A 24,716-nucleotide genomic window follows, 5' to 3' on the forward strand; every position below is an offset into this window, starting at 1 on the left:
AGCAACAGGTTCCAAGTCTTCATCTCTAGCACAATACATTCTCGAGAATCAGTGACTCCCACAGTCCATGAATATCCAAAAGAATCTGATAAAGACACAAAACCACAAAGTGGAGACTGCATGGAGCTTTCTCCCTGGCATGTACTTAGAACAGGATGCACAGAGGGTGTTCTCATGGTCTCATCCTTGCCAGTAGTCTGACTTGTAAATGGGAGAAAATGCAACACTATTGAATCTATCCCACCATCATGAAGGGCAAATAATCTTTCTGGCATAAGGGGATCCAAAAACAGCATTATAGCATAACCACTACCCGTTTTCCTTGGCAGAGCTAAATCCACTATAGCCAGTCTCAACAAAGGGGGTGAATGGCCCAACCAAATAGTATGATCAAGTGGCTCATCAAGCTTCACAGTGGGAAGCTTCCCTTCAATCGATTCACATATCATAGCAAGACCCAGAATATGATCATTTGAATTGACACGAAGACGAGGTGGACTACCAACACTCCACACTGGCTGGATTTCATCAGCTAGGGCATCTATTTGCAATTGCCCACCACTCCAGGCAGTCACCAAAATTGAGTCTTTGCTGACCAAATTATAAAGAAAACTGACTGCACGGCCTTCACATTCTGCACCCCGAACTGCTAAATCTTCATTCCTACCATGACATACTCTCCGCAGAGGCCCCTATAACAAGGCCAAGTTATCAAGCAAAACTAAATGAAACATGTTATTTATTATGTAAATTACTAATTAGTGCATGATTTGACTATGCTAACTTGAATGTAAGGATATATTTAGATGGACTTCAGTACGTGCCAGGAGAATGTGTCTAGATGTTATGTTCTTTCCATGTAAAAAACGTCTCAATGAGGAAATGAAGTCGACTCAACCCAGATTCTCAAAAATTTCCAATGTGATATAGGGTAATATCAAGTTCTGTGTATGACAGAATCTTTACATGAAAAAACGCCAAACTTTAAAATATTCATGTAACATGGGATTAGGTGAAGTGGTCCAGGAAACATTTACAAATAAATTTTTTTTTTTTCAAAATCCAACACTTCTGGGACATCCATTAGGTAGATGTCCCTCACATCGATCCAGTGGCGGAGCCACATTAACCCTTGGGGGATTTAATTTAATTTAATTTTTTTTTTAAGACCCTCAAAATAAAATAAAATAAAAATTTCTTTTTACAATTTTACCTACGTACCCATTACCGAAGACAGAGCAACCCTTCTCCTTCACCCCCATTTAACCCACGGCAACCCTTCTTCGGCACCAAAAAAAAAAAAAATCTCTAAGACGCTCTCTCTCAGACTCTCTCTAGTCTCTTCATTCTCTGTTCTTTCTATCACAGATTCACATGTAACTCCTCGTCTCCTCCTCCCTGGCTTCTCAGTCGCTTTTGTAGTTTTATGTTACAGTTTTTCTTGCAAATAGTTTAGTTCTCTATATTGAATGAGAAATTGTTAAGAGCTTCAATTTAGATTTTCGATATTTGATGATTTTGTACTTCTAAAAGACCATAAAGTACAGTTCTAGACTTTTTTTTTTTTTTATTTCTGTCTTTTTGATATAGTGTCGACATGTTACATTTCTAATATATCAATTTGAGCACATATTTATGAACTTTTATAGATATTTTTTGTGATACATATACTGTGTGAATTACCAAATTTTTATGGTGAAAATTTTTTTTAAGACGCCAAAAAAATTTTAGCGGCACCCCCAATATAAAATCGCTGGCTCCGCCACTGCATTGATCACATGTCTTGTTTGAAATAAGTAATTTACATAATTTGGAGCATCTATGGAACAAAGGCAATTACCAAATACACAGGCAAGAAAGTAGAGGTACCTGCAAGGAGAGTGATGCATCAAATAAAGCATAAGGATGAGCTCTTAGCATAGACAGATCTGCCCCTTCTGCTTCTTGGTGTGCTAACTCAGGAAATGTTGCTTCCAACCAAAAAATTGCCAGACTAGAATTACTAACAGCTGTTGAATTGCTTGATTTTAGCCCAAATGCATGAGCATCAGTGTGTATCTCTAGTATAGATTCCCACTTGTAGGCACTGTAGCACATAAAGCATTTGATTCATACTCGGATTTAAAATAAAAAGTCAGCCAGCATGGCAAAAAGGCATATCTAGTACTCATCCATCTCGCAATAAATTATGTGGAATAAGATGACAGAATTATCAACGAAAACATAAAAATATAATAATCATCCAAAAATGCTTTTACTTTGTATAAGAGGCAGCATGAGTTTTAATAAGAATCTTGTTTGTTTTGTGAAAAAAGGGAAGCATAGGAAAAATAAAAAGATATAAACCTCTACTTACATATATTTTGAGACAACAAAAAAAATTGGTTTATCATTTTTAGAAGGAATGAATTTAAGCTTTCAACAAACCATCAGGACATCAAAGCAGAATAAGTAGCACTGAGGACAAGATGCAAGGGGAAGAAGTAATCTGCCACATAATTCCAGGCAATATACAGTATGAGTATAAACTGAGCAAGAGGAAGCTCCTGGGTGGATCATAAAATGATTTATAGAGCTTTATAATCCATGTTGTGTGTCTCGCATAGTAATAGGAAAAATATACCCCTTAATCTCAAGAATCTTAATCCTTTTAAATGTTGGGAGTATCTATCTGTAACTGACTCTAGAGAAAATTGTAAGCCTTGAACATCTGAAAAATACTAGAAATAAAAAAATGCAGACAAAACAAGCGGAAGGTAAGGTATCATTACCTCCCAAATGGAACAACCGGGCAGAGGATGTAAATTGAACCGTCGGCATATAAAACAAACACCTGAAATGGAAAAATATATAAGAAAATAGTTCAAATCCAACTGCATTACGTCAAAAGAACAACAGGAAACAGCATTTAAACGTGGACTATCATTATAACTTTCGAGAAAATATCAGCTGAGCCAAAGACAAACAGAACAGTTTTAAGTTAAATAGGAATATCAATTGCAATCTATGTCAAGAAACAGTTGCAAGTAAACTCAAAAGAGTAGTATCATAACCCTTCTCAGTGACATTGACAAACTTAATTCAAATAAGCACATCAGTTAACACAGAATTAGACAAATTGAGGCAAAGGGAGTACCAACATAACTATTAGTATCAGGGACTTTTTTCTTTCTTTCTTTTTCTTTTTTGTTTTTTTTTGGGGGGGGGGGGGGGGATTTTTTTTAATTAAGAAGAATATATCCAGAATCAGCATTACAAATTTCAACTGAACTTACACTAAACCTGTCCCATAAGTGGTCACCCCCAAAAGAAAAATCAACAGGGCAGATTGATGTGGCATTCCTGGATCCACCTGGTTGCACTGGCTGTAGATAATATTCTTGCTCTGGTAGCACAAGATCTGAAGACAAATCAAAGAGTCTAAAAGAAAATGAAAAAGAGAAAAATGTTATCCCATACAAGTCTCAATCAAACCCAGAGATAACTATTGTTTAAAAATTTTGGTGTTGATAAAACAGTACTTTGTTCAAAGTGAGAAAGCTACAATATAAGCTTGACATAATCAGAAGTAATATACGACCAATCCTTGTTTCAGACATGTTGTTCATGCCACTAACTGCACATAGAACGTGATAAACAACCCCCGTCCCCACCCTCCAAAAAAAATCTTTAAAAATTTATACCTGAAAACTGAATCAGAAGAAAGAATTCCCAAATGGGTCTCACTATAAGGGTGCCATGAAACTTGTAGCAAACGTATGGCATTGCTGCCATCATGGTAAATTTCTGATCCAATGGTAACAGTCCTGTAATAAGTTTGCAACAAAAAGGTGCAATCAGATCTTTAAGATGGCACAACTTATAATAACAGTAGTACTAGTTAGATAATATCCAAGAGAACAGAAAATTATCATATCAATACATATAATATTTTAAATTTGAATTTTTTCTTTTTTTTTTTTGGGTTGTGGTGGGGGAGGGGATCTAGAATAAGATTCTCTTTCAAAAACTGTTTGATCTGACCAAAGGAATAATGAATCATTCTGGAATCACAAGTCATCAGAATATCTGAGAAAAATAACCTTGCATGCTAAAGTCAGACCATACAGATTGTGCCTTGCTATGATAGCTAATTGCAGGAGTTGCAACAAGAGTCACTCCAAACAAAAATGTGACCCAAATAGTATGTTAAAACGCAATCCAGTTGCCAGTCAGCAACATTTCTCCAAGTGTTGCTTTCAAAGACACCCTACACCAGATGTGGAAGATCTAAAACAAATGGAAACATGTTGCTAGTACCTGCAAATTATGGTATTCTCTTCAGTAGAATTACGCCCATAAAGGTACATGATGCATAAATGGTCTGAACCGGCAAGTAGTAGTGCTGATCCATTTCTATTGATGGAGATTTTATGAACCACAAAGTTGAGCTGTTTATCTGCTTGCAATACCTATTAAATTACTGATATTATCAACGGAGCACTTCAAGCGAAACAAGAAAAATAAATTAGCCATTCAAGCATGTGAGGCAAAAATAATGGATTGAAAAGAAAGGCCCGCCTAGAATTGTCAAACCCTCTGTGCTTAGCTTAAACCATCATTCCAACCCATCCACTTGAGAACCAAAACAGTAGTTCTTAAATCAACTGTTTAAGACTTTATTATAAGTTCCCAGCTACTCAAGTTGGGCTGCATCAATTGAATATCAATACTCCACTCTGTGTCAAGTCATGGTCTCATGAGCTCAGATAGGCTATTCCCAAGAGTTAATGCAACAAGATGGAGTTATCTAGTATATTTATTCTTCTATCCTTGTACGTGTTTGGGTACATGGTTGTGCCCCATCTCCTCTCTTTTGTCGCTTTTGGTTATTTTCAGCATCTTCTTCCGGAAATTTAAAGGGAATACTTATAACAAAAATGAAAAAACAAAAACAAAAACCAAAAAAAGGTGGGGGTACAAAGCAAGACAGGTATTTCATTGCTTCCTGCTACCTCAATCATCCAATTTCACCTTCACACACCTTCCACCCCCTTCAAATCAAAACACGTGACTTCCCTTGGTGCAATTGTTAACCTACCAACTCCATCTCCACTTGCAGTCAGGGATGACACCCCAACAACTCAAGAAAGCATGGGTGCCTTGCTTTCTCTTACTTTCTTGCACCCGTCCCTCTTCATATCCTGTTTTAGTGACGCTCATATTGCAAATGCTGTATCCCCAGTATTCTAAACCACCAAGCCTATTTAGCCCCACAATTATCTAATAAAACTTTACCTTTAATTAGAAAGGCAAGTGATGAAGATAGTCCACTCATACGATCACAGAACGACCAATCTTGACTGTATTTCATATGATTCAATAAAATTGCGCTAGCTCCTTATGTCAAAATACCATAAAAAAAATGAATAAATTCTACAAAGAAAATCTCATTAATTTAAGTCCATCATTGCTTATATATACTATAATGAGGATTGTCATCATTAGTTTTCAATTCACCAATTCATCTTGACCAAACGATTTCTAAACAACTCCACTGTTAAAATTTAAACAGATCACAACCCTAAGCAGTTTAAGGCTTTAAGCAATGTACTTTGTTTCTACCCCTAAAACTCACAAATTTGGGATCCTCCATTCCGTTGTTGCGGCAACAACGTATAGAAGCAAAATAGCATCAAGTTTACAATCCCAGTGAAGTAAAATTTTCTAGTATAAGAAAATATCATTTAAACTAAACCATACAGCTCTATTAAGCTCAACACAAATAACGTAAACAACGAAATGCTCGACATAACTTTCATCTAACACTTACACAATACTCAAACAGTGGTAAAAAAGAACTGTACATTAGAGAGAGAGAGAGAGAGAGAGAGGGGGGGGGGGGGGGAACCTTAGTGGGCGAAGCAGCGAGGACAGAGGTGGGTTGGGGCTCGCCAAGTCGAATGGAGATGCGGTGGAGGCACTGCTTGTCGATGTCCCAGAAGTAGATTCGGGAGGCTCCGTCCCAGGCCACCAAGTTCCTCGGCGAAGCGGCGGTGGTGGACTCGTGGTCTACGGTGGCAGAGGTGGAGGTGAAGATGGGGTGATTCTGGAGGGGAACCCATTCGACTTCGTCTTTGGGTGTGACGGAGCGCCTTTGCTCTATGTCCCGATCGTACACGTCGAAATTGAACCTCATTTTTGCTTCCTCGCTCTCTCTCTCACTCACTCTCTCTTCTGCTATGCTACTGCAATGAGACCGCAAGGAACCCCCGGAATGGCTTTCCTACGAGAAGGCTTCTCGAATGAAAACTACGTCGTTTAAGCTGGTGCCCTTGCTTTCTTTTTGTTTCTCGTCCATTTAATTTGCTTCTTTTACAATTTCCTTTTTGTTTAGTTTTATCCCAAATTTTCAACAAATCTCATATAATCTATGGGTAGTATTGGGGGCGAAGGAAATAACTAACCACATGAACCAATTAGCACCGATTAATGACATTATGCATTGCATAAAGGACGTAAAAGAACAAAGCCGTTTCTAATACGTTCGAGCTCGACTCGACTCGTATAAACTCAAACTTAATTTCAATATGTTTAAGTTTGAACCAAAATTTAAGTGCATTTATTAAATAAGTTAAGCTCGTGTAAACTCGTAATTTTTTATATAAACTCAAAGGTCCATGACCTTTGGCTTGGTATGTGCTTTACCTTGGCCAAGGGCTGGACACAAACAACTATGAGGCAAAACACACCCGATCATCATCACGGCACGTTACATAACCTTCCCGATATTCCCGACGGAGGCTCAGTGATCACTGCAACTATAATTGAGTTGGAGTTCCATTCCAATACTTCCCAAAAAAAAAATCTCCGACTCCATTGGAAAAAGGCATGAAGAGAAGCCTAGGGGAAGGCTACACCACCAAGTACGATCCATTATCTTGCTTATTGCATTCATTCAATTTTTTTTTTTCCTTCCGCAAGGTCTTTGGTTACAATAAATTGTATCAACAATACACATACTATAAAACAATTATATAAACTAAATAATAGATTGATTAAAAATCAAGTTCATTGGTTCAACTAACTCAAAATGATAAAATCTTAATAATAACTAAGTAACTAATGATTAGAAAAAAAAAAAAAAAAAAAAAAACTAATGATTAGTATGGTTATATGATTAAAAAAAAAAAATTGTGAGCAAGCTCGGTTTCATTCGAAAATTAAATAAACCGAACTTGAACATTCAATATTCAGTACAACTCGGACTCAATTACAACTCTGCTTAATTTATTGGCCCTAAAATGAACAAGTAGTTTATTTCATAAGTTCTATCTCAATGAGGATATATTACTATGTGTAAATAGTTAAAAAAATGAACTAAAAAAAAAGTAGAAGCTAAGAAAATAAATGAACTATTCCTAAAAACTTGAGCATCAAATCATCCGATTATACGAAAAGGTGTTCTTGATATAAAATAAATAAAATGTTGGGTTAAAGTTTAAAAGCATTTGTTGTAGATGCTCAAAAGACGATAGTCTCAAACTTATTTTTTACTTTTACTTTGAGAATAGTTATTATTTTAAAAAGGGTTAAATACCTCAGACCCTTCTTTGGGTTTGCCAACTTTATTTTTTCATCTTTGGAGTTTTATTTTTATCACAGGAGGTCCCTGTAGTTTTGATAATAGACCAAATTAGTCCTCCATCAGTTGACCGTTAGTTAACTTAACGGAATTTCACGTGGACCAATCAAATATTTCAAATGTTGACACGTGGCACCTATTTAATTTTTTTTTTAATTAAAAAAAAAGTATTTTCCAAAAAAAAAAAAACAACAAAAAAGAAAAGAAAAACAATTGAGGGTGGCTCTTTGGCCATGGGGTGGCTTGGCCACCCCCATCTGGCTGGATGGGGGTGGCTCGGAGCGGGTGGCCGAAGAGTGGCTCGACCACCCCATGGAGCCTAGGGGGTGGCCGAAACCACCCCCAATGGTGGTTGGGGGTGGTTTTGGCCACCCTCATCCGGCCAAATGGGGGTGGCCGAGCCACCCCCAAATGGCCAAGAGCCACCCCAAATTGTTTTTTTGTTTTTGTTTTTGTTTTTTTTTTTAATTAAAAAAATAAATAAATAGATGCCACGTGTCAACATTTGATTGGTTCACATGAATTTTCGTTAAATCAACTAACGGATGACTAACTTGGTCTAATATCAAAACCACAGGGACCTTCTGTGATAAAAATGAAACACCAAGAGAAAAAAAATAAAGTTGGCAAACCCCAGGGGAGTCTGAGGTATTTAACCCATTAAAAAATAATAATAATAATAATAAATGTCTAATCCCCCATCTAGTAGAAGATCACATGTCACCCCATTTCACGGCAACCTACTGTATTATTGAAACTAATTTGATAATACCTATTTTTATTGTGACGACCTCACTCATCTATTAATATTAAATGACATAATACTATGCATATTTATATTACCAATACATTTTAATTCAACTTATAGATCACCCCTTTAGTGACTCAACTACAATGTCACAACCCGTTTAATCTCATACTCAACGAGTTGCATTCGATTTTATACTCGACACAGTGCCGGCTTTGATTCCAAACAATATAAACCTTATGTAAAACTCACTATAGAAAACGGTTTTGCAAAAAGAAAATGTCCAAAATTTTATATACCCATAATTAAAATTACAATTAAACAACATGAGACACTTGATACAGAAACATTCAGCCACAAACTTGTATTCACTCGTTGGAAAACGACCCAATATTCTAGTTGCACAATACATAAAAGGAAGCCTTCGGCTAGCCTCAAAACCTTCACCTTTTTATATACAAACACTACCTAAAAGTTATATATATATATAGATGCCGCAATCATAACCTCTATAGTAGGTTTGTAAACTTTTCCTGTTAGTTTCTAAACTTCTTCAATCTCTAGGCTCCGGCCAGATTTCTTCTTCGATTGAATCTGTACAAAAAGAAAGGCACAAGGCGTGCGTTAGTGGGTTACTAGATTTTGGTGAAAGGCTTAGATTATTGAGCCAAAAAGCAACATTACCTGAAATCGATTGGCCGTATAAACAAAAGAAATTAAAATATAATGAAAGCTCCTCCTTCATTGCTGCTTGGTTACTTCATCCTTTCCACCTGTAAAATCTTCTGATACCTTGGGAACCCGTTCTTGCATGCTGAAATCTGCGCACATGGCATAACATGTCATTATCATCATGTATGGTATGTATGTATGTAGCAGGCTTCTAGAGGAATGAATGATGATGGATAAACAATTATGATTAATATGCTATTTAATATTATATTATCATAATGCGATGACAGAGCAAATGAAATTGGCCAAAAATTATAAAATAAATAATTTGTAATGGGGACAAGAAACAACTCCAAATCAAGAAACGTGGGCGTAGATTTCAAGTAGGAAATGGTCAAAATACAAATAGTATTTAGTTGCCCATCCCCAAGGGTGGCTGCCCATTGAGATTCTCTGAATTTAGGACATTAATTAAACCCGAAAAAAAGTCAATAAAGCATGGGATAGGCAGGGAAAAAAAAGACACCCAGTATCGTGATTTATCCGTCATCACCATACCTTTTAATTGAACGGACATCACATTTATTTTTTATATATTTCTAAGACATTTTTTCTCCTACTATTATATGTCATATCACACCTAATCTATCATTAAATCAGTACTTATTTTTAAAATAATAGATTGACAATGCTTTTCTTGAGGAATAGATTGACAGTGCTATGGAAACGTAATAAGATATTGATGTTAATATTAAGTAATTATAAATGAAACTTTCTTCCAAATTATCTTGAAATTATTTAGATCCCAACGATAAATGATGGTACCTAAGGAAAGAATCCCCAGGAAAAAATGATGAAGCTTATGTGAAGGGAAAAAAATAAAGAAAATATTCAGAAAACAAGAATCAAGCACATAAACAAAAGGGTTTAAATCAAATAAGTCAACATAATTTTAATTTGAATGGTTCAACAAAAAGAAAAAGAAATGACATAAATATTTTGACCTTCGAGAAGAACAAAAACTCAACCATTGTAAATAGACGGCTCATGAAATTTCCTCGGTCTTTACTGGTCTGGGACCCAGACCAACTCACCATCCACATCATCCAAAACAAAAAACAAAAAACAAAATAAAAACATAAACATAAACAAAAAACCAAAAAATATCATCGTCTTGTCACTACGCATTTCACCCGTATATCTCTGATATTTCTACCGGCCCTCTTAAAGCTAAGGAATCCAATCATGTCCATATTACGCAGATTATCTTTTCAAATCATCTTAGACAGACAGACAGACAGCGAGAGAGAGAGAGAGAGAGAGAGAAAGAGAATCTTACAGCTTCAATGTCAATTTTGTAAACCAGAAGCTTCCGTCTCTCCCTGCAACTTGTTCTATAGGCGACGACAATATGCCCAATAGCCAGAACTAGCGAGCATAAGAACAACGCTATCTCCGTCGCCCTGACATACCCTCCTCGGAAGGTGCCGGAAACACCAAACACATACGAAGCTTTCAAACAAACAAACATTAAAGATAACACAGAACACATCGTCGTAATTCCCAAGTAAGGCCCTCGCGAAAGCCTTGGCCCATCGCAAAAGCTATAAACACCTACAAACAAAAATTAACGAAGATTTAATTTAAGTTAAAACCGCGTTGCTCTGCTTTTGAAGCCAAAAGGGTACCCCAAAAAAAAAAAAAAAGCTAAAATTTTTTCACTTACAGATTATGATGGCTGATCTTATAATGGATATGAGAGGTATGTCGATGAGGGAGTACCGGAAATCGTAGTTTTGGAAATGGGAAGAGAGGGTTTGTAAAGAAAGAGCAGTAGGAGAAAGGGAAGCAGAAAGAAGCGCGGAAGGAAGAAGCGCATCCGCAATAACCAAAAGCACCGGCGCCGAGAATAGCAGCAAGGAAATCAGCATGGTGATCAAGAAGAACACAGTCTTCACACCCCTCAAAACCCTTTTTGATCTCTCTTCCTTTGAGAAACCCATTTATCTGTCTCTCTGTCTCTCTGTCTCTTGTCTCTGTCTCTCCGCCCCTGCTTTTTGATTTTAAGGATCCACGTAGGAGGAAATTGAAGGAAGTGAAGTATATATATATAATATAGGGAAAGCTTTTGGACTGCAAAAGAGGCTTAAATAGAGGGAGGCAATTATATGGAAAGGAAGCTTAATAGGTGAGGGAGGAAGGGAGGGAGGCGTGAAAGGCTGGAAGCTGCAGGCCAAAGGTGCAATATTTTGACTGGACTCGTCCACTCAACAAGTTCTGACAAAGACTTTGGAACTTTACAAGTTGAATTTACCGGTCAAATAGTGCAACCTCTCCGCTGCTATCACCAACGGCAATACCTAAATGGCTTCAAACGACCATCAACGACATTTTTTTTATATTTGTACAACCGGTGGTAAATAGTTTAAGAAAATTTTTAAGTAGTTGGGACATATATTAGGATGTGTATTCAAATTTTCGTAATGAAAAATTTTCACATGTACTTGATTAGTATTAGTCACCTTGAATTTTTATTGATGTTCTGGTAGGGCTATGTTAGGTTATGTCTCAGTCAAACTTGAAAGAGTGCATGTGATTTTTATCGTCTAGGCATTTTCTGTGCGGCTCCCAGCGGGTAAATACTACTATAGTCACGCTCAAATAAGATAACCACAATTGGTCTCTTCGGCCTACCCTTTATTACTCATAAATAATAATAATAATAATAATAATAATGTGTTTTATGCAGTTTTTTATATAAAATATATTTTTAAAAAAATAAAATAAAATTACCTAAAATATAATACGGGACATATAATATGATATTACAATTATATATTTTAAGTAACTTTTTATATGGGTAACTTAAAAAACGGGCCAATATGGGTAAGAAGACTAGCTACGTAGAAAACGATATGTGAGGGATACGATTGCGTGTGGGTTGTGTGAGTACCTGTCGACAAATTTTGGGTTCTTTGTTTAAGGTGTCGCCATGTGCCTCGAGGGCAATTGATTCGGTGAATGTGTAGGTATTGGCTGTAGATGAATAGTATGGGCTTTTTGATTATTCATTACTTTGTTGTTTTCACGCCAAACATAAAAAGAAGTATGGGTTTGGTGTTGTTAGTTATATAAATATGAGATAAATTAAAAATATTTAATTAAAATAAAAGATGCATGATACCATAATAAATCATTAATGATTCTAAACATATTTAATGATCCTAAATTGATCCAAATTTTTGGGTAGAAAGACATTTGCTTTGTTATTTCTTATACAATAATCTTAAACATATTTAACATCCTAAATTGATCCAAATTAGTATAATATAGACAAAAAGAAGGAAAGATTCCATGAAAATTCAAATATTTCTCACCAAACAAGTGGGTATGACTCTCTCTTGAAATATTTCGCACCAATCGAGCGGCTTCGGAGGAACCGAAGGATTAGGGTCATGTGATCACATGCAAATTTGTCTTCACGAATCATTCGAATTTCTTTATTATTGGCTCTTGGTATCTTGTTGTTTTTGGTCAAATTTAAAAAATAAAACATGGTTAATAGATTCTTTGGCAGTTGATTTCACACCAACCCATCCGACATTCTGAGTACCCAATTCAATCTTATACTATTCATCGGCGATTAGATTCCTTGGCACAATATTCGAGAAGCAATCTGGCTTGCAATAAGATAGAACTTAGCACATTATCAAGTGCACGTAGCCCTTCCTCTTGTAAGTTCTATAAGTTTTTTTTTTTTTTTTAATAATAATAATCTTAAAGAGATGTTGAAGATGAAATTACACGGTCCGTACTATTTTTCCAACAAAAAAAAAAATTAACATTAAAATATTTTTCACTTTTTATATCATATTATTTATTTTTTATTATTATTCAAATAAAAAAAATTACTACAAACAAAATTTTTTTACTTTTCAATTCAAAAAATTTAAAACTTTATATCATATCAATTCAGGTCAACTACAATAACAAAGGTAAAATGGTTTGCCAATACAACTCAAATACTAAACAAACTAGAAAAAAACACTATTCTTAACGGCAATTCAAATAGGCCGAATCCAAATATTGTGCTAAAAAATCTCATTTGGAAATATTCTATTTGATACTTATCTCGTAAGTCACTAAAATATTGATTATTTTATGATAATATACATAATACTTAATATATTTATAAACTGATGTGACAGTCTAAATACGTAAAATCTCAGTCTTATATTAAAAAATTAAAGAGTAATTTATATAAAGTGGATAGTTTATAAAGATAATCATAACTCTTAAGTGTTAAGTCTCGCGGTATATATATATGTTTTAAAATAGTGGATGTCAAACGTAACCAACTACGTGAGAGAAAAAAAGGAGCCAAGAAAACATTACGAATTAGCGTGGAACGTAAGGTGTGAGCTCACTGCTCACCTTTCAAAATGGAAATTAAGATGTGGTTTAGGTGAAATTGCGGCATATGATTTATTTTTATTTTTTTCTGGTTTCTTGGTTGAAAAGGGATAATATCAGATTATTACGTCATTGCTTTGGGACTTAAATCTCTAGAAGAAAACGATTAAAAAATTTCTTTTTAAGTTGTTGTTACGTAATTCGACGATTGAAAAATAAAAATAAAAATAAAAAACCCAATCGATCTGTTGGAGGAATGGGTGATGACTCATCACCCGTCAGCCATGTTTGTTTTTTGTTTTTTAAGTCAAAGTCCAAAAAGGGCGCGTTCGTATTCTGTTTTGTCTTCTCTTGCGGGGACGGTTAACTTCTGGAACAAGTCGGGTAAAACCAACACAAAGGCGGCAAACATATATGCCCATTTGGCTAAATGCTAATGAGTGATTGAAATTTAAAGCCGCCTTTTGGGTTTTGGCCATCAAATTTCGGCCACGCCGCGAACAAACATCATGGATGGATATGGCCTGTGAAGCCTCCATACTCCATAGCCATCAGCTCACTCCAAAATTCTTAATTAATTGTATCCTTTTTTATTATTATATAGTGAAATGAAATTAATGAACATGAATTAATTGTGTCTATTTGTTTGCATTTGAGAGTCAAAATTTAAAAATAAAATTGTTGGGGGGACAAAATTTAATTTTTAAATGTCTATTTTTTTAATTTTTTTTTTTTTTTTAGGACCACCCTATGACTTGGGTGGCTGCCCCCTACAAGCCAAATTGTAGTTTCACCCCTAGTGATCACACCGTAATAATGGTGGTCACTTTTAAGCCCTATAATTTTCAGACTTGGATGCTCTCCATTTCAAATGAAGAACAAGTTAGTTATTTTTAGGAGGCAATTTTGTCATTTTTGGGTCTTTTTTATTTGGACAAAAATGCCTTCTTAAAACAACTAAATCGATCCACTTAATTTCAAATGAAATGAAAAGGATAATTCTCCATGATTTTCAGGGAGGATGATAGCTTTCATGGAAGAGGAGCATCTTTTCTTGAAAAGAAACAACTCTTTATGTGCATTAACCGTAGTTGTATATAGGAGCATCCTTCATAGATAGTACGTAATTGTAAGATCTATATTGTGTTTATAATGTTGTAACCTCATAGCTTTAACTATGATTTTTCATAACTTTTATGTTTTATGATATAAGAGCTTTATACTCTGTATTTTATTATTAATGAAATTATAAGAAAAATTTAATAATAAATCCAGAGTTTTATGCTCTGGATTTCATGATATAAGAGCTTTATTATCTTTATGATATTTTAAAATTATAATTAAATGAAAATTTAATAATAATTTTAAAAATCACATCAATTTTCAATAAACATAAGAAAAACGTTTAGAATTACTCTTCCATAATATTCGAAGATGGTGTGGTTCGAAATATATATAAAACAAAAAAAGAAATTTTGAACCAATTTTTTTCTTTAAAAAAAAAAAAAAAAAAAAAATCAATCCAAACTTTCTGCCAAACTTAATCGTCAAGCCACGAAATTTGTCTTGTGTGTGGGGGGCCCGTGTGGCTTCCAAATGACACAAAAACAATATGTTATCGAGACTTATTTGATTAGACTATTCCACACGCGGCAAACAGTTTTGAAGCTATTCTACTTGTATTTCGCCACGCAACTTTATATAAAATTCTACTTTTATTTTATTTTCAGCCTATTTAATTGAAGTAGTTGTGTTAATTAGCTTTTTATTTATATTATTTAAGAAAAAATAAATAACGAAAACAAATTAAAACGGTAGGTTAAAAGAAAAAGAAAAAGAAAAAATAATAGTACAAAACTTCATCTAGAAAATGAACCGTACGTGGCCCTACCTTTGCGTGTCAGAGAAGAGGAAGAAAGGCCCCAGCAATTATTTGTACACGCGCAGTACACGCGGGGGAGGGTAGGAAATAACAAGGAGAAAGATAAGATAAGGTCTAGACATATTAATTTATATTTCTATAAAGCAAGAGGGATAGGAGGTGGCATAAATCACATTTTATTTGATTGAATATTTGATGGAAAGGCTAATGTCACACATTTTTTTGAGCAATTGAATATGATACATAATGGACAACCTATTATGTCACTTATGAGTCATCAAGAATGTGACCTGTTTCTTCTTATTTTTGTTATCTTTTGTTTTTTTTTAACGACAATGTTACCTCTTTGGTGGTGTGTTCCTTTTTTTCCCTTTTTATCCATTCATACGTGTTATGTAAGTTGTAAATTGAGCCGAAAGTTGAAAGTGGGCCTTCGAGAATATATCCCTTAATCTCTCTTTTAAACTTGCTTTTGGTCGTTTGATTATGTGATTTTGTAGGCAAAATTGGGTATGAAAACGCATAAAAATTTATTTTAATTCATTAATTATGTTTTAGAACAGTGAAACTAAAGAGACACCAAGAAAGAAAGTGCTTGTGATTTCTTTTTCTCTTTCTATTTTCCTTTTCGTTTGTTCTTCTCTCTTTTCTGATCATAACGGTGTCATCCACGTCTGACGTGATCATAAAAGTTTCACCATCCATTAGGATAGGAGATTAAAATAGAATCATTTGATTTTCTTTATTAGAAACACCTTTGTATGATGAATGCTGAAAACAACATCTTTAAAGTTTTTCACTTCATCACCTGTAATCACAGCATTATAATAGCATAGTACTGAACCCAACAAAGCCTTCACATGGGTTGTCTTTTGCCCATGTGAAGGATCGTTGAGCGTTTATCTAAGAACCCTCACAATCTTACCCATTTCTTATTTATATCTAAAATAGGTGAGTAAAACACTAAAAAATCATTTACATCGAATTATGCATATTAAACGTAAAATGCATTTTTGTTGAATTTGTAAACAGTGTACCGTTACATGTAGCGGATACGGTTAACACATCCATATCATTAATATACTATTTCTCTTCCACATCTTTTCACATCTCTTCTTTTCCAAATTTCTCTACTATTATTTCTCTCTTCACATCTCTCCCTTTTTTTTTTCTTTTTTTTTTTAAAAAAGTTGAAAAATTAGGATCTATAAGAAAAATATAATTTTTATAAAAAATAAATAAATAAATTTAATATATATAAAAGATAATCAGATATATAATATCTTTTAAAACTCATTAATTAACTAAACGTCTAAACTAAATACAGTAAGTTTTAAATAACCATTTTACATAAAAATATACATAAATCAATGTGAATGTTTTAAGAATGATTTTTTCCGATGGAAATAAAGGGAGAAAGGATAGAAAAATTTGAATGACCAACATCCCATGCGTCTGCATGCATGCCTCCATCATTTATTTATATGCTTGCATGCACCTCTAGCTTGACGAAGATTTACAATCCCACGGAGAGATGTGTACATCGTCACCCTTGTAACTGAAGGTGCATAGGGTGATCACACTATTATAAGTGTGGTCATCCTCACACCAGATTGTATAATATATACAGGAAGGTAGTATAATTTTCCGTGTAAGTAACCGGTCAAGCGACACAACTCTTGGTGAAGAGTTGAGTTAGGACTCTATAAATAGAGTCCCAGGAGAACACAAATACAATTCCTACAATCTCAATATACGTACGTTAGTTTTACGTACGTGAGATTTGGGTGTTCTTCAAGTTATCTTGATCTCCACAGGATTTTCACCTTAACGGGAGAAATCATTCCTGAGATTAATTATACAAGATCCTACGATCCTTCAGAATCCAACAGTAACATGCATGAATTGAAAGTTACCACTATATATCTATGAAAATTATAGAATGTAGGGATATATGTATGATTAGTATGAACACCTTTAATTATTAAATTATTATGTTGTTATCACCCATTTACACCATCAAAACCTAACTCAATATATATACATTGAGGATCATTTTAGCATAAGCCTTGTATATAATGCATTAAAACTATATATATATTATTGAAACATTTGTCATGTTTTTTCTTTACTAAGAGTGTGTTTAACTTTGCGATTTCAAAAGTATGGTTAACCATGCATTTTTAAATCAAATCGCAAAAAGTGTTTCGTTTGAGAGTATGTTCGAAATATAAATCATGGGTTGAAAATGTTAAAGAATCACTTCTTTTTTTTGCACAACATGCAGAAGGGGGTATGTTTTAAAAATCACGTTTTGAAATTGCTATTTTTTTAAACCGTATATTTTGAAACCGCTGACTCAATTTTCATGACGATGAATAATAGTTATATCATGCACAATTTTAAAAAATAAAATAAAAACTCTAGTAAATGTATGGGAACCGCATGCTCGCATGGAAAGAGATTAGTCAATTGAATAACTTACATTTATATAAGAACCAATTGTTGTATGTGACAGTAGGTGGTGCTTTATTAATCTTATTTCATTTAATTATCCATAAAAATGTGTTTAAACACATTCAAAATTGGGAAAAGAAAAAAAAATGGACAACTCAACTAAGGAACCATCGATTTCTGCTAGCCCAAACCCGGCCCAAAATGCATCAGATATCCCAAGCTGAGTTTGGCCCGAACCCACCCAATGCCGGACGGCCTGCGTTAATGCCTTAAACGGCAATATCCAAGCTCGGCTCCCGAAGCGCTAAGCCCAGCGAGCAAAGAGACTCACGCGCTCGTTTCTCCTAGGAAGAGACTCCAGAGCTCAGGAGCATGGCCACGCGATTCTTGTGGCGCACGGGAAAGAAGCTCGCGGTGGTCTCCGCTGCAGTGTGCGTCGGCGGCGCCGCGGCCACTGTCGCCACCTCGGACGATCCGGAAACGGCGCTGAAGCTCTTCACCGCCGTCCCTCTCCGCCTTGCTCGCGGCTCCGTCACTGCCGCCTCCATCGTATTCGGTAGGCTGAGTTCCGCGTTAGGGTTAGGGTTTGTCAATTCATGAATAATTTGGCTTTCCCTTCAATTATAGATTTATCATACTATTTTGGTGAAGTGGAAACTATAGCATTTCAATTTTTTATGCAAATTGTTTTTGTGTTTTTTTTGGCGGTGTTGTTAGATTATGAATATGCATTGTGGGGACTACCTGAAGGAAGTATTGAGAGGGCAAAAGTTAAGCACGAAGTTCACCTAAGGTCTGCGCGTAAGCTTCAAGAACTGTGTTTCAGAAATGGAGGAATATATATTAAGCTTGGTCAACATATTGGGCAGCTGGTATGCTCTTAATCTGCTAATGCTTCCTTAGGTATCTATGGCGAAAGTTGGACTGGGAGTTCTCTCTATACTGTTAGAGTAGGTATTGGGTTTTTGTAATCATTGAAAAAAAGAAAAGAAAAGAAAGAACAAGAGAATAAGTTCTGGGATTGATAAGTAATTTATTGGTTAAATTAATATTTCTCAGTTGTGGGATTGATAAGTAATTTATTGGTTAAAGTAATATTTCTCAGTTGCATTGAACACCAATTCTTTCTTCTTCGGTTTTTATACAGGAATACTTGGTACCTCAGGAGTATGTCCAGACAATGAGGGAGTCTATGTTGAATAGATGTCCGGTTTCTTCATATGATCAAGTATGCCGAGTGTTCCAGAAAGAGCTTGGAGAGACACCGGATAAAGTATGTTTTATTGTTTAGGTTTATTTTTTGGAAGTTTCTTTATAGGAGTACTGTATGCGTGTAAGTGGGTCAATATGCTCTTTTTGAAAGATTATTCCATTGCACATAAATATTTTAACGTTTCTGGTGCATATGGATTTTTACATGGCTCTTAATCATCAGACTACTTTTATCAATTGTAGTAATTATTTTGTATAAATCGCGCAATATCAGCCCAGTTAATTAAGCCTTCTCATCTACAGATATTCTCCGAATTTGATCCTGCTCCAATAGCAAGCGCTTCCCTTGCACAAGTTCATGTTGCTCGCACGCATGATGGCCAGAAAGTTGCTGTGAAGGTTTCATTTGTTGTGACATTTACCTTGAATAGAAATTATTAATGATAGGTGGAGCCAAGTTTTCATTTGGATTTGTTTGAGTAGTAATGCTACTCTTTACACCAATTTATCACACTCATTTTACACCGTTTGACGTGATGTATTTTATGTGGCTTTTTTGTGTTTTTTTTTTAAGTAACTGACATGGGAAGCCACTTAGAATACGTCACGTTAGTTGATATGAAATGAGTGTGATAAATGGGTGTGAAGAGTAGCATTACTCTTGTTTGAGAGGCAAGTTGTGTTTTTTATGAGGATTATGTGCCCATATCCAAATAATTTCTCATATGCAGGTTCAGCACACTCACATGACCGATACTGCGGCTGCAGATCATGCCACTGTGGATTTTGTTGTGACCACCTTACATAGGTTTTTTCCTTCTTTTGATTACAGGTACTATTGTGGTTGCTTTTGTGCCTGCTGGTTATCCTGACATTATTCTAGATTATGAGAAAATTAGGTAGAGATCATCTAGGTGTCAAGTGCCAAAGTCTGGTACAAAGTTATATAATCTTGGGCTGTAAATGGCCTTTAGGTAGAGATATCATATAGGTCTTCAGCATAAAGTTCTATATATATCAAGTGTATCAAACTTTTCTATTCATGTCTTTTTTAGTAGGAATTTGTCTGGTCTTGAATTGGTGGTTTTGACTGAAGTCTTCTTTTCTTGACTTTCCTATGCAGGTGGTTGCTTGATGAAATGAGCGAAAGTTTACCGAAGGCAAGTTGCTTTAACTGCTATTCTTTTCACTGTTCACTATATGCCTTTATCCCAAAAAGATAATGATTATACATATTTGTGGTTTCCTTATGTTTGTTATACTTTTATCTTCCTTCATAATTGAATTGTGACTACTCATCAAAAAAAATAATAATAATTGAATTGTGACCAAGGCATCTGACCTAACTCTCTCAGCTCATATTCTAAAATCGTTAGCCATATTTTCAAACTATGATTACGTAGTTTGTCTTTTTGAAGCCATCAAACAAGATGGCTTTTCCTCCTTATATTTGAGGTAACTTCAAACTTATGCCGAACATGACCAACATGTTTTGGTGCTAAATCTTTTTGCTGGAGACTTTTAATGTTGCATTGAGGAGAGTGGAACCTTATTGTCTTTTAAATCTAGACATTTATCTGTAGCTTCTCTTATATTAAAATTTGCGCTGTATATTTATTCTTTTGTAGCTGTATTGTCATTTGATCATTTGATATCATGGCCCTCAGGAACTGAATTTTTTGGTTGAGGCGAAGAACAGCGAGAAATGCTTGGATAACTTTCAGAAGCTATCTCCTCATATTGCGGACTATGTATATGTTCCAAAGGTGTATTGGAATTTAAGTACCTCAAAGTTGTTAACCATGGAATTTATGGATGGTCCACAAGTAAATGATGTGAAGACCATTCAAAAACTTGGAATTCAACCAAATGAAGTTGCAAAATTAGTAAGTTCATGGGTTTGATATGGACATAGACAGTATTTGGTTAGAGGTTAAAGACTGTACAAGTTGGGCTTTCCAATACCGAGAATGGCTTACATTTGTCTCATAGAGACATTGTTGAAATGCCAAAGCCACAAAGTAGAAATTAGTAAGTAATTCTTGCACTTGATGCAGGTTAGTCAAGCTTTTGCTGAGATGATGTTCAAACATGGGTTTGTCCATTGTGATCCCCATGCTGCCAACTTGCTAGTTCGCCCTTTGCCTTCAAGTAAAAGCAGTATTCTAGGTGAGGCTTCTCTTTATGTTAAATTACCCATTGAGGGATCTTTTTAGTTCTTAGCTATTTCTGATGATTATATATGTTAGCCATGGCAACTGCAAACCTGCCTAGACCAAACCCCAAGTCCATCTGGATGGGGCCATTGTGGCCCTGATTATTATAGTCACTATGGGCAGATCATCGCATTTGTATTATTATACTATAACAATGCTGTTGAAACTTGTGAGCAAGTAGAATTCTGCAGGAAATTGCTCTCAGCTGCAACTGTAATCCCTTAGAAAATTGATTTTTCAATAATATGATGTTTATAATGAGTTCATCGCATTTGTCTCATTATTATTATTTATTTATTAAAAAAAAAAGAGTTCTTCATTACTTGGTGTGCATGTTCTAGTCGTAAGTGTTAACAGTGAAACAAAATCCTCATAGATGTTACAGATAAATCTGAGAGGATTGGATTTATCATTGAGAGTTTGGATTTTAACATATGCTCTATTATCTAAAATTTGAAATCTCTACTAAATTGAAAGATGTAGAAATGTTATTTACTTGTTCTTAAATTCTTACAATTTTGAGGTGATATGCTGTGAGTAATGAACGCTCATCCCAGGTGATACTCATGTTGTAAAATTTTGCACGATTTGCTATCCTGTTTTTATTGCAGTGGAGAACACTGCCAGCATGTTTACTGCCGCCATTTCTAGTGCTTCTCTGCCACATGCTAGTTGTGGTCCCCATAGGATCTCTTATTACTCTTCATAGCAAACGATGTAACATTTGAATGGTTAGATTAAGCAAAAACTTGGAAAATATTCACAATATAAAGCTTTGCCAGTCAAAGTATTGACTTGCTTTTTTTAGTAATTGTCTCCTGCACCAATAACTGTTCCATACTGCATTTTATGACCCTTGATCTCATATACTTCACCCTACCCTGGTAGCACGTATTTTTCTCTTCACAAATTTTCATGTTTATTCCCTTTTTGTTTGTTGGTTTCAACAAATACTGCACATGGATTTCTTTATGGACTTCTCCCTTCTCATATCTAGGCAAGAAAAAACCACAGTTGATTATTCTAGACCATGGATTGTATAAAGAGCTCGACTTTCATACAAGAACCAATTATGCGGCACTTTGGAAGGTATACCGTTGCTTCCTTAAAAATTGTCTTCCAATCTTCAAGTATAGTTTCCTGTTTGAAGCAACTTTCTTTTTTCCTTGTTTACATATTTGTTGCAGGCACTAATATTTGCTGATGCTAACGCAATAAAGGAAAATAGTGTAAAATTGGGTGCTGGGGAGGATCTATATGCACTATTTGCAGGAATTCTTACTATGAGGCCATGGAATAGGGTTGTTGACTCGTCGGTTGATCATTTGGTCGTACAAGGCACTGATAGTGACCGTTCAGAGCTACAGGTGATCTTCTGTCCAAGGAATCTTTCCCTTCTAATTGTTTCCACCTATAAAAATTCATGCCAGATTTACGTGCTGATTAAATTGCATACTCTCTCTCTCTCTCTCTCTCTCTCTTCCCCCCTCAATGTTGCAATAATGTACCATATTGTTTTGGAGTACTGTTTTTTGACTGAAAGGAACCTGCTATGGTCTTGTGCTGCTCATTCTTAGATTGGGTAGATGGTCTTAATGTAATGATTGTTACTTATTGCTTGACCGTACCTGCCTTCTTTTTCTTTTTGTCTTTTCCAGATGTATGCTTCTCAGTATTTCTCTCAAATCTCAGAACTTCTGAGGAGACTGCCGCGTGTAATTCTGTTGATGCTGAAGACAAATGATTGTTTACGAACAGTTAACAATTCTCTGGTATGAAATATATTCTACCTCTTTGTTGCCCATTACTTAACTGAGGGATCTCTAGGTTCCACTGAAAGTAATTTCTGTTTGCTAGAAGAGCTATAAAATTCAATAGGTGAAGCCAAATCAAACAAAAAGAATGATTTCCAACACTCTTGTTTTGACTACATAAACCCTATTTTTAGTCCAGACTCAGGAACTTAGAGAACTTCTTGTTAATTAAAAATCTTCAAAAGATTTATCAAAAAAAAAAAAAAAAATCTTCAAAAGAAGTAACATTTTGTTTCCTCCTGTAAATGGGTACTTCAGTCATCTAAAAATGCCCTTGGCCATATATTATAGCTCTGTAAAATTCAGTCAAATTCGTGACATGCACAACCTTGAGCCAAAAATCTGCAGAATCAACAACTTAAATGCAATGTGAAAATTGTTTTAATTGTGAAGTAAATAGTGTGTTGCTTATCAATTGAATTGTTTCTTGAGCAGTTGCAGGGGTCGTCTCCACATACATTCCTCATCATTGGAAAGGTCTCATCTGAGGCACTCATTGAGGCAAGATTGTTACAACAGAAATCTCTGTTACGTTGGCTGAGTGTTTGGTTGGACGAAATCTTGTTGGAAGCTCGACTCTTTGGAATGCGGATAGCCTTGTGGCTTTTACAACTCAGGAAGGCTTTGTGTTAATGAAACCAAAGATGGCAAAAACTCTTTTTTTTTTTTTTTTTTTTTAAAAAGGACCCAGATATTCTTTTTCTTTAAATCCCCTCCACCCCAAAATAGGCTCACATATTCTTTGTCTCCGTGGTCAAATCTCAAGCATCCACTTACTGGGCTCTTGATTGCGGATTGACGGATTGAATTTTTTATAGAGAAAAAAGGACCAAATAAACATTTTTTTTTTCTTGGGCACAAATTATATTTCAATCCCATCAATGGGGCGAGTGATAGATTGTAAGGAGTACGATATTTACAAAGGAAATGGAATAATTCATGTATTTGTGTTATTTTGTGTAGCAATCACAGAAATTGAAACTTGTATTTATTCATTTTCACATTAAGGTGTTTATGAATTTAGAATGTTCAAATGAAGCTATCATGTAATGTAATCACAATTTCCTTGTATTGCAAAAAAGAAAAATAGACGTAAGCAATATTGAAGTCTGCCGAGGTGCCTATGGGGGATGTGGAACGGGTTTTGGGCCTTTACATTGCAAGCTTTGTGTTGGCCCAATTTTCCAACAACTAGTAGAAAAAGGAAAGGAAAATGCTCTTCAGACAGACAGAAAAGTGATGATTCAAGTGTCAGCTGTCTTAAAAGATTGTCCTTTGGGAATTGATGGCGATGAGATTAATTGGCATATGCCATACGTTTCGAAGTAAATGGCCTCTGAAGGCTCAGCTAGAGCTACTGCAGGCTTGACTGACTTTTAGTACATCCTATATAGCCTATAGCTACTGTGCGTACGCCCAATCGAACAGCCGGTGCCCGGAGACTTATTAGCTATGTTTACCTCCGGCCAAAGCTGGTACTGTAACCGAAACGTCACTGTTTTAGTTATTGTGCCATTTAATATAGACTTATTAGCTATGTTTACCTCCGGTCAAAGCTGGTACTGTAGCTGAAACGTCATTGTTTTAGTTACTGTGTCATTTAATATGTACAGTGTCAAAAATTGACTTTGTAATATTAATTAATTTTTTTTTTTAAAGCAAAATATTAAAAAAAAAA

The 24,716-nt window shown here is 35.1% G+C and overlaps 3 protein-coding genes across 3 annotated transcripts in view; 1 reads left to right on the forward strand and 2 right to left on the reverse strand.

Annotated features, from left to right (window-relative positions):
• MOS7 (nuclear pore complex protein-like protein) overlaps positions 1-6,321 on the reverse strand; it is a gene marked incomplete in the record, with an annotated part of 8,163 nt that extends 1,842 nt beyond the window's left edge. Inside the window, 7 exon segments of the mRNA XM_059601426.2 lie at positions 1-692; positions 1,870-2,086; positions 2,772-2,833; positions 3,276-3,420; positions 3,684-3,806; positions 4,300-4,451; positions 5,891-6,321. Coding sequence (XP_059457409.2) covers positions 1-692; positions 1,870-2,086; positions 2,772-2,833; positions 3,276-3,420; positions 3,684-3,806; positions 4,300-4,451; positions 5,891-6,178 — 1,679 coding nt within the window.
• Positions 6,322-8,715: 2,394 nt separating this feature from the next.
• On the reverse strand, positions 8,716-11,381 carry LOC132187429 (Alpha/beta hydrolase related protein). Its single transcript, XM_059601738.2, has 4 exons — positions 10,771-11,381; positions 10,384-10,658; positions 9,057-9,193; positions 8,716-8,966 (listed from the first exon to the last, which is right to left on the reverse strand). Exons 1-3 carry the CDS (start codon positions 11,045-11,047, stop codon positions 9,128-9,130), a joined length of 618 nt encoding a protein of 205 aa, XP_059457721.1. The 5' UTR covers positions 11,048-11,381; the 3' UTR covers positions 8,716-8,966; positions 9,057-9,127.
• A 6,707-nt stretch (positions 11,382-18,088) lies between these two features.
• ATH9 (ABC2 homolog 9) lies at positions 18,089-23,991 on the forward strand. Its single transcript, XM_059603032.2, has 12 exons — positions 18,089-18,352; positions 18,514-18,668; positions 18,944-19,069; positions 19,312-19,407; positions 19,740-19,840; positions 20,132-20,168; positions 20,676-20,894; positions 21,066-21,177; positions 22,222-22,313; positions 22,412-22,591; positions 22,883-22,996; positions 23,474-23,991. The coding sequence occupies exons 1-12, from the start codon at positions 18,169-18,171 to the stop codon at positions 23,669-23,671; spliced, it is 1,614 nt and encodes a 537-aa protein (XP_059459015.2). The 5' UTR covers positions 18,089-18,168; the 3' UTR covers positions 23,672-23,991.
• Positions 23,992-24,716: the final 725 nt, after the last annotated feature.

Source organism: Corylus avellana, chromosome 6, assembly GCF_965113065.1.
Source record: "Corylus avellana chromosome 6, dhCorAvel1.hap1.2, whole genome shotgun sequence".
NCBI lineage: Eukaryota > Viridiplantae > Streptophyta > Magnoliopsida > Fagales > Betulaceae > Corylus > Corylus avellana.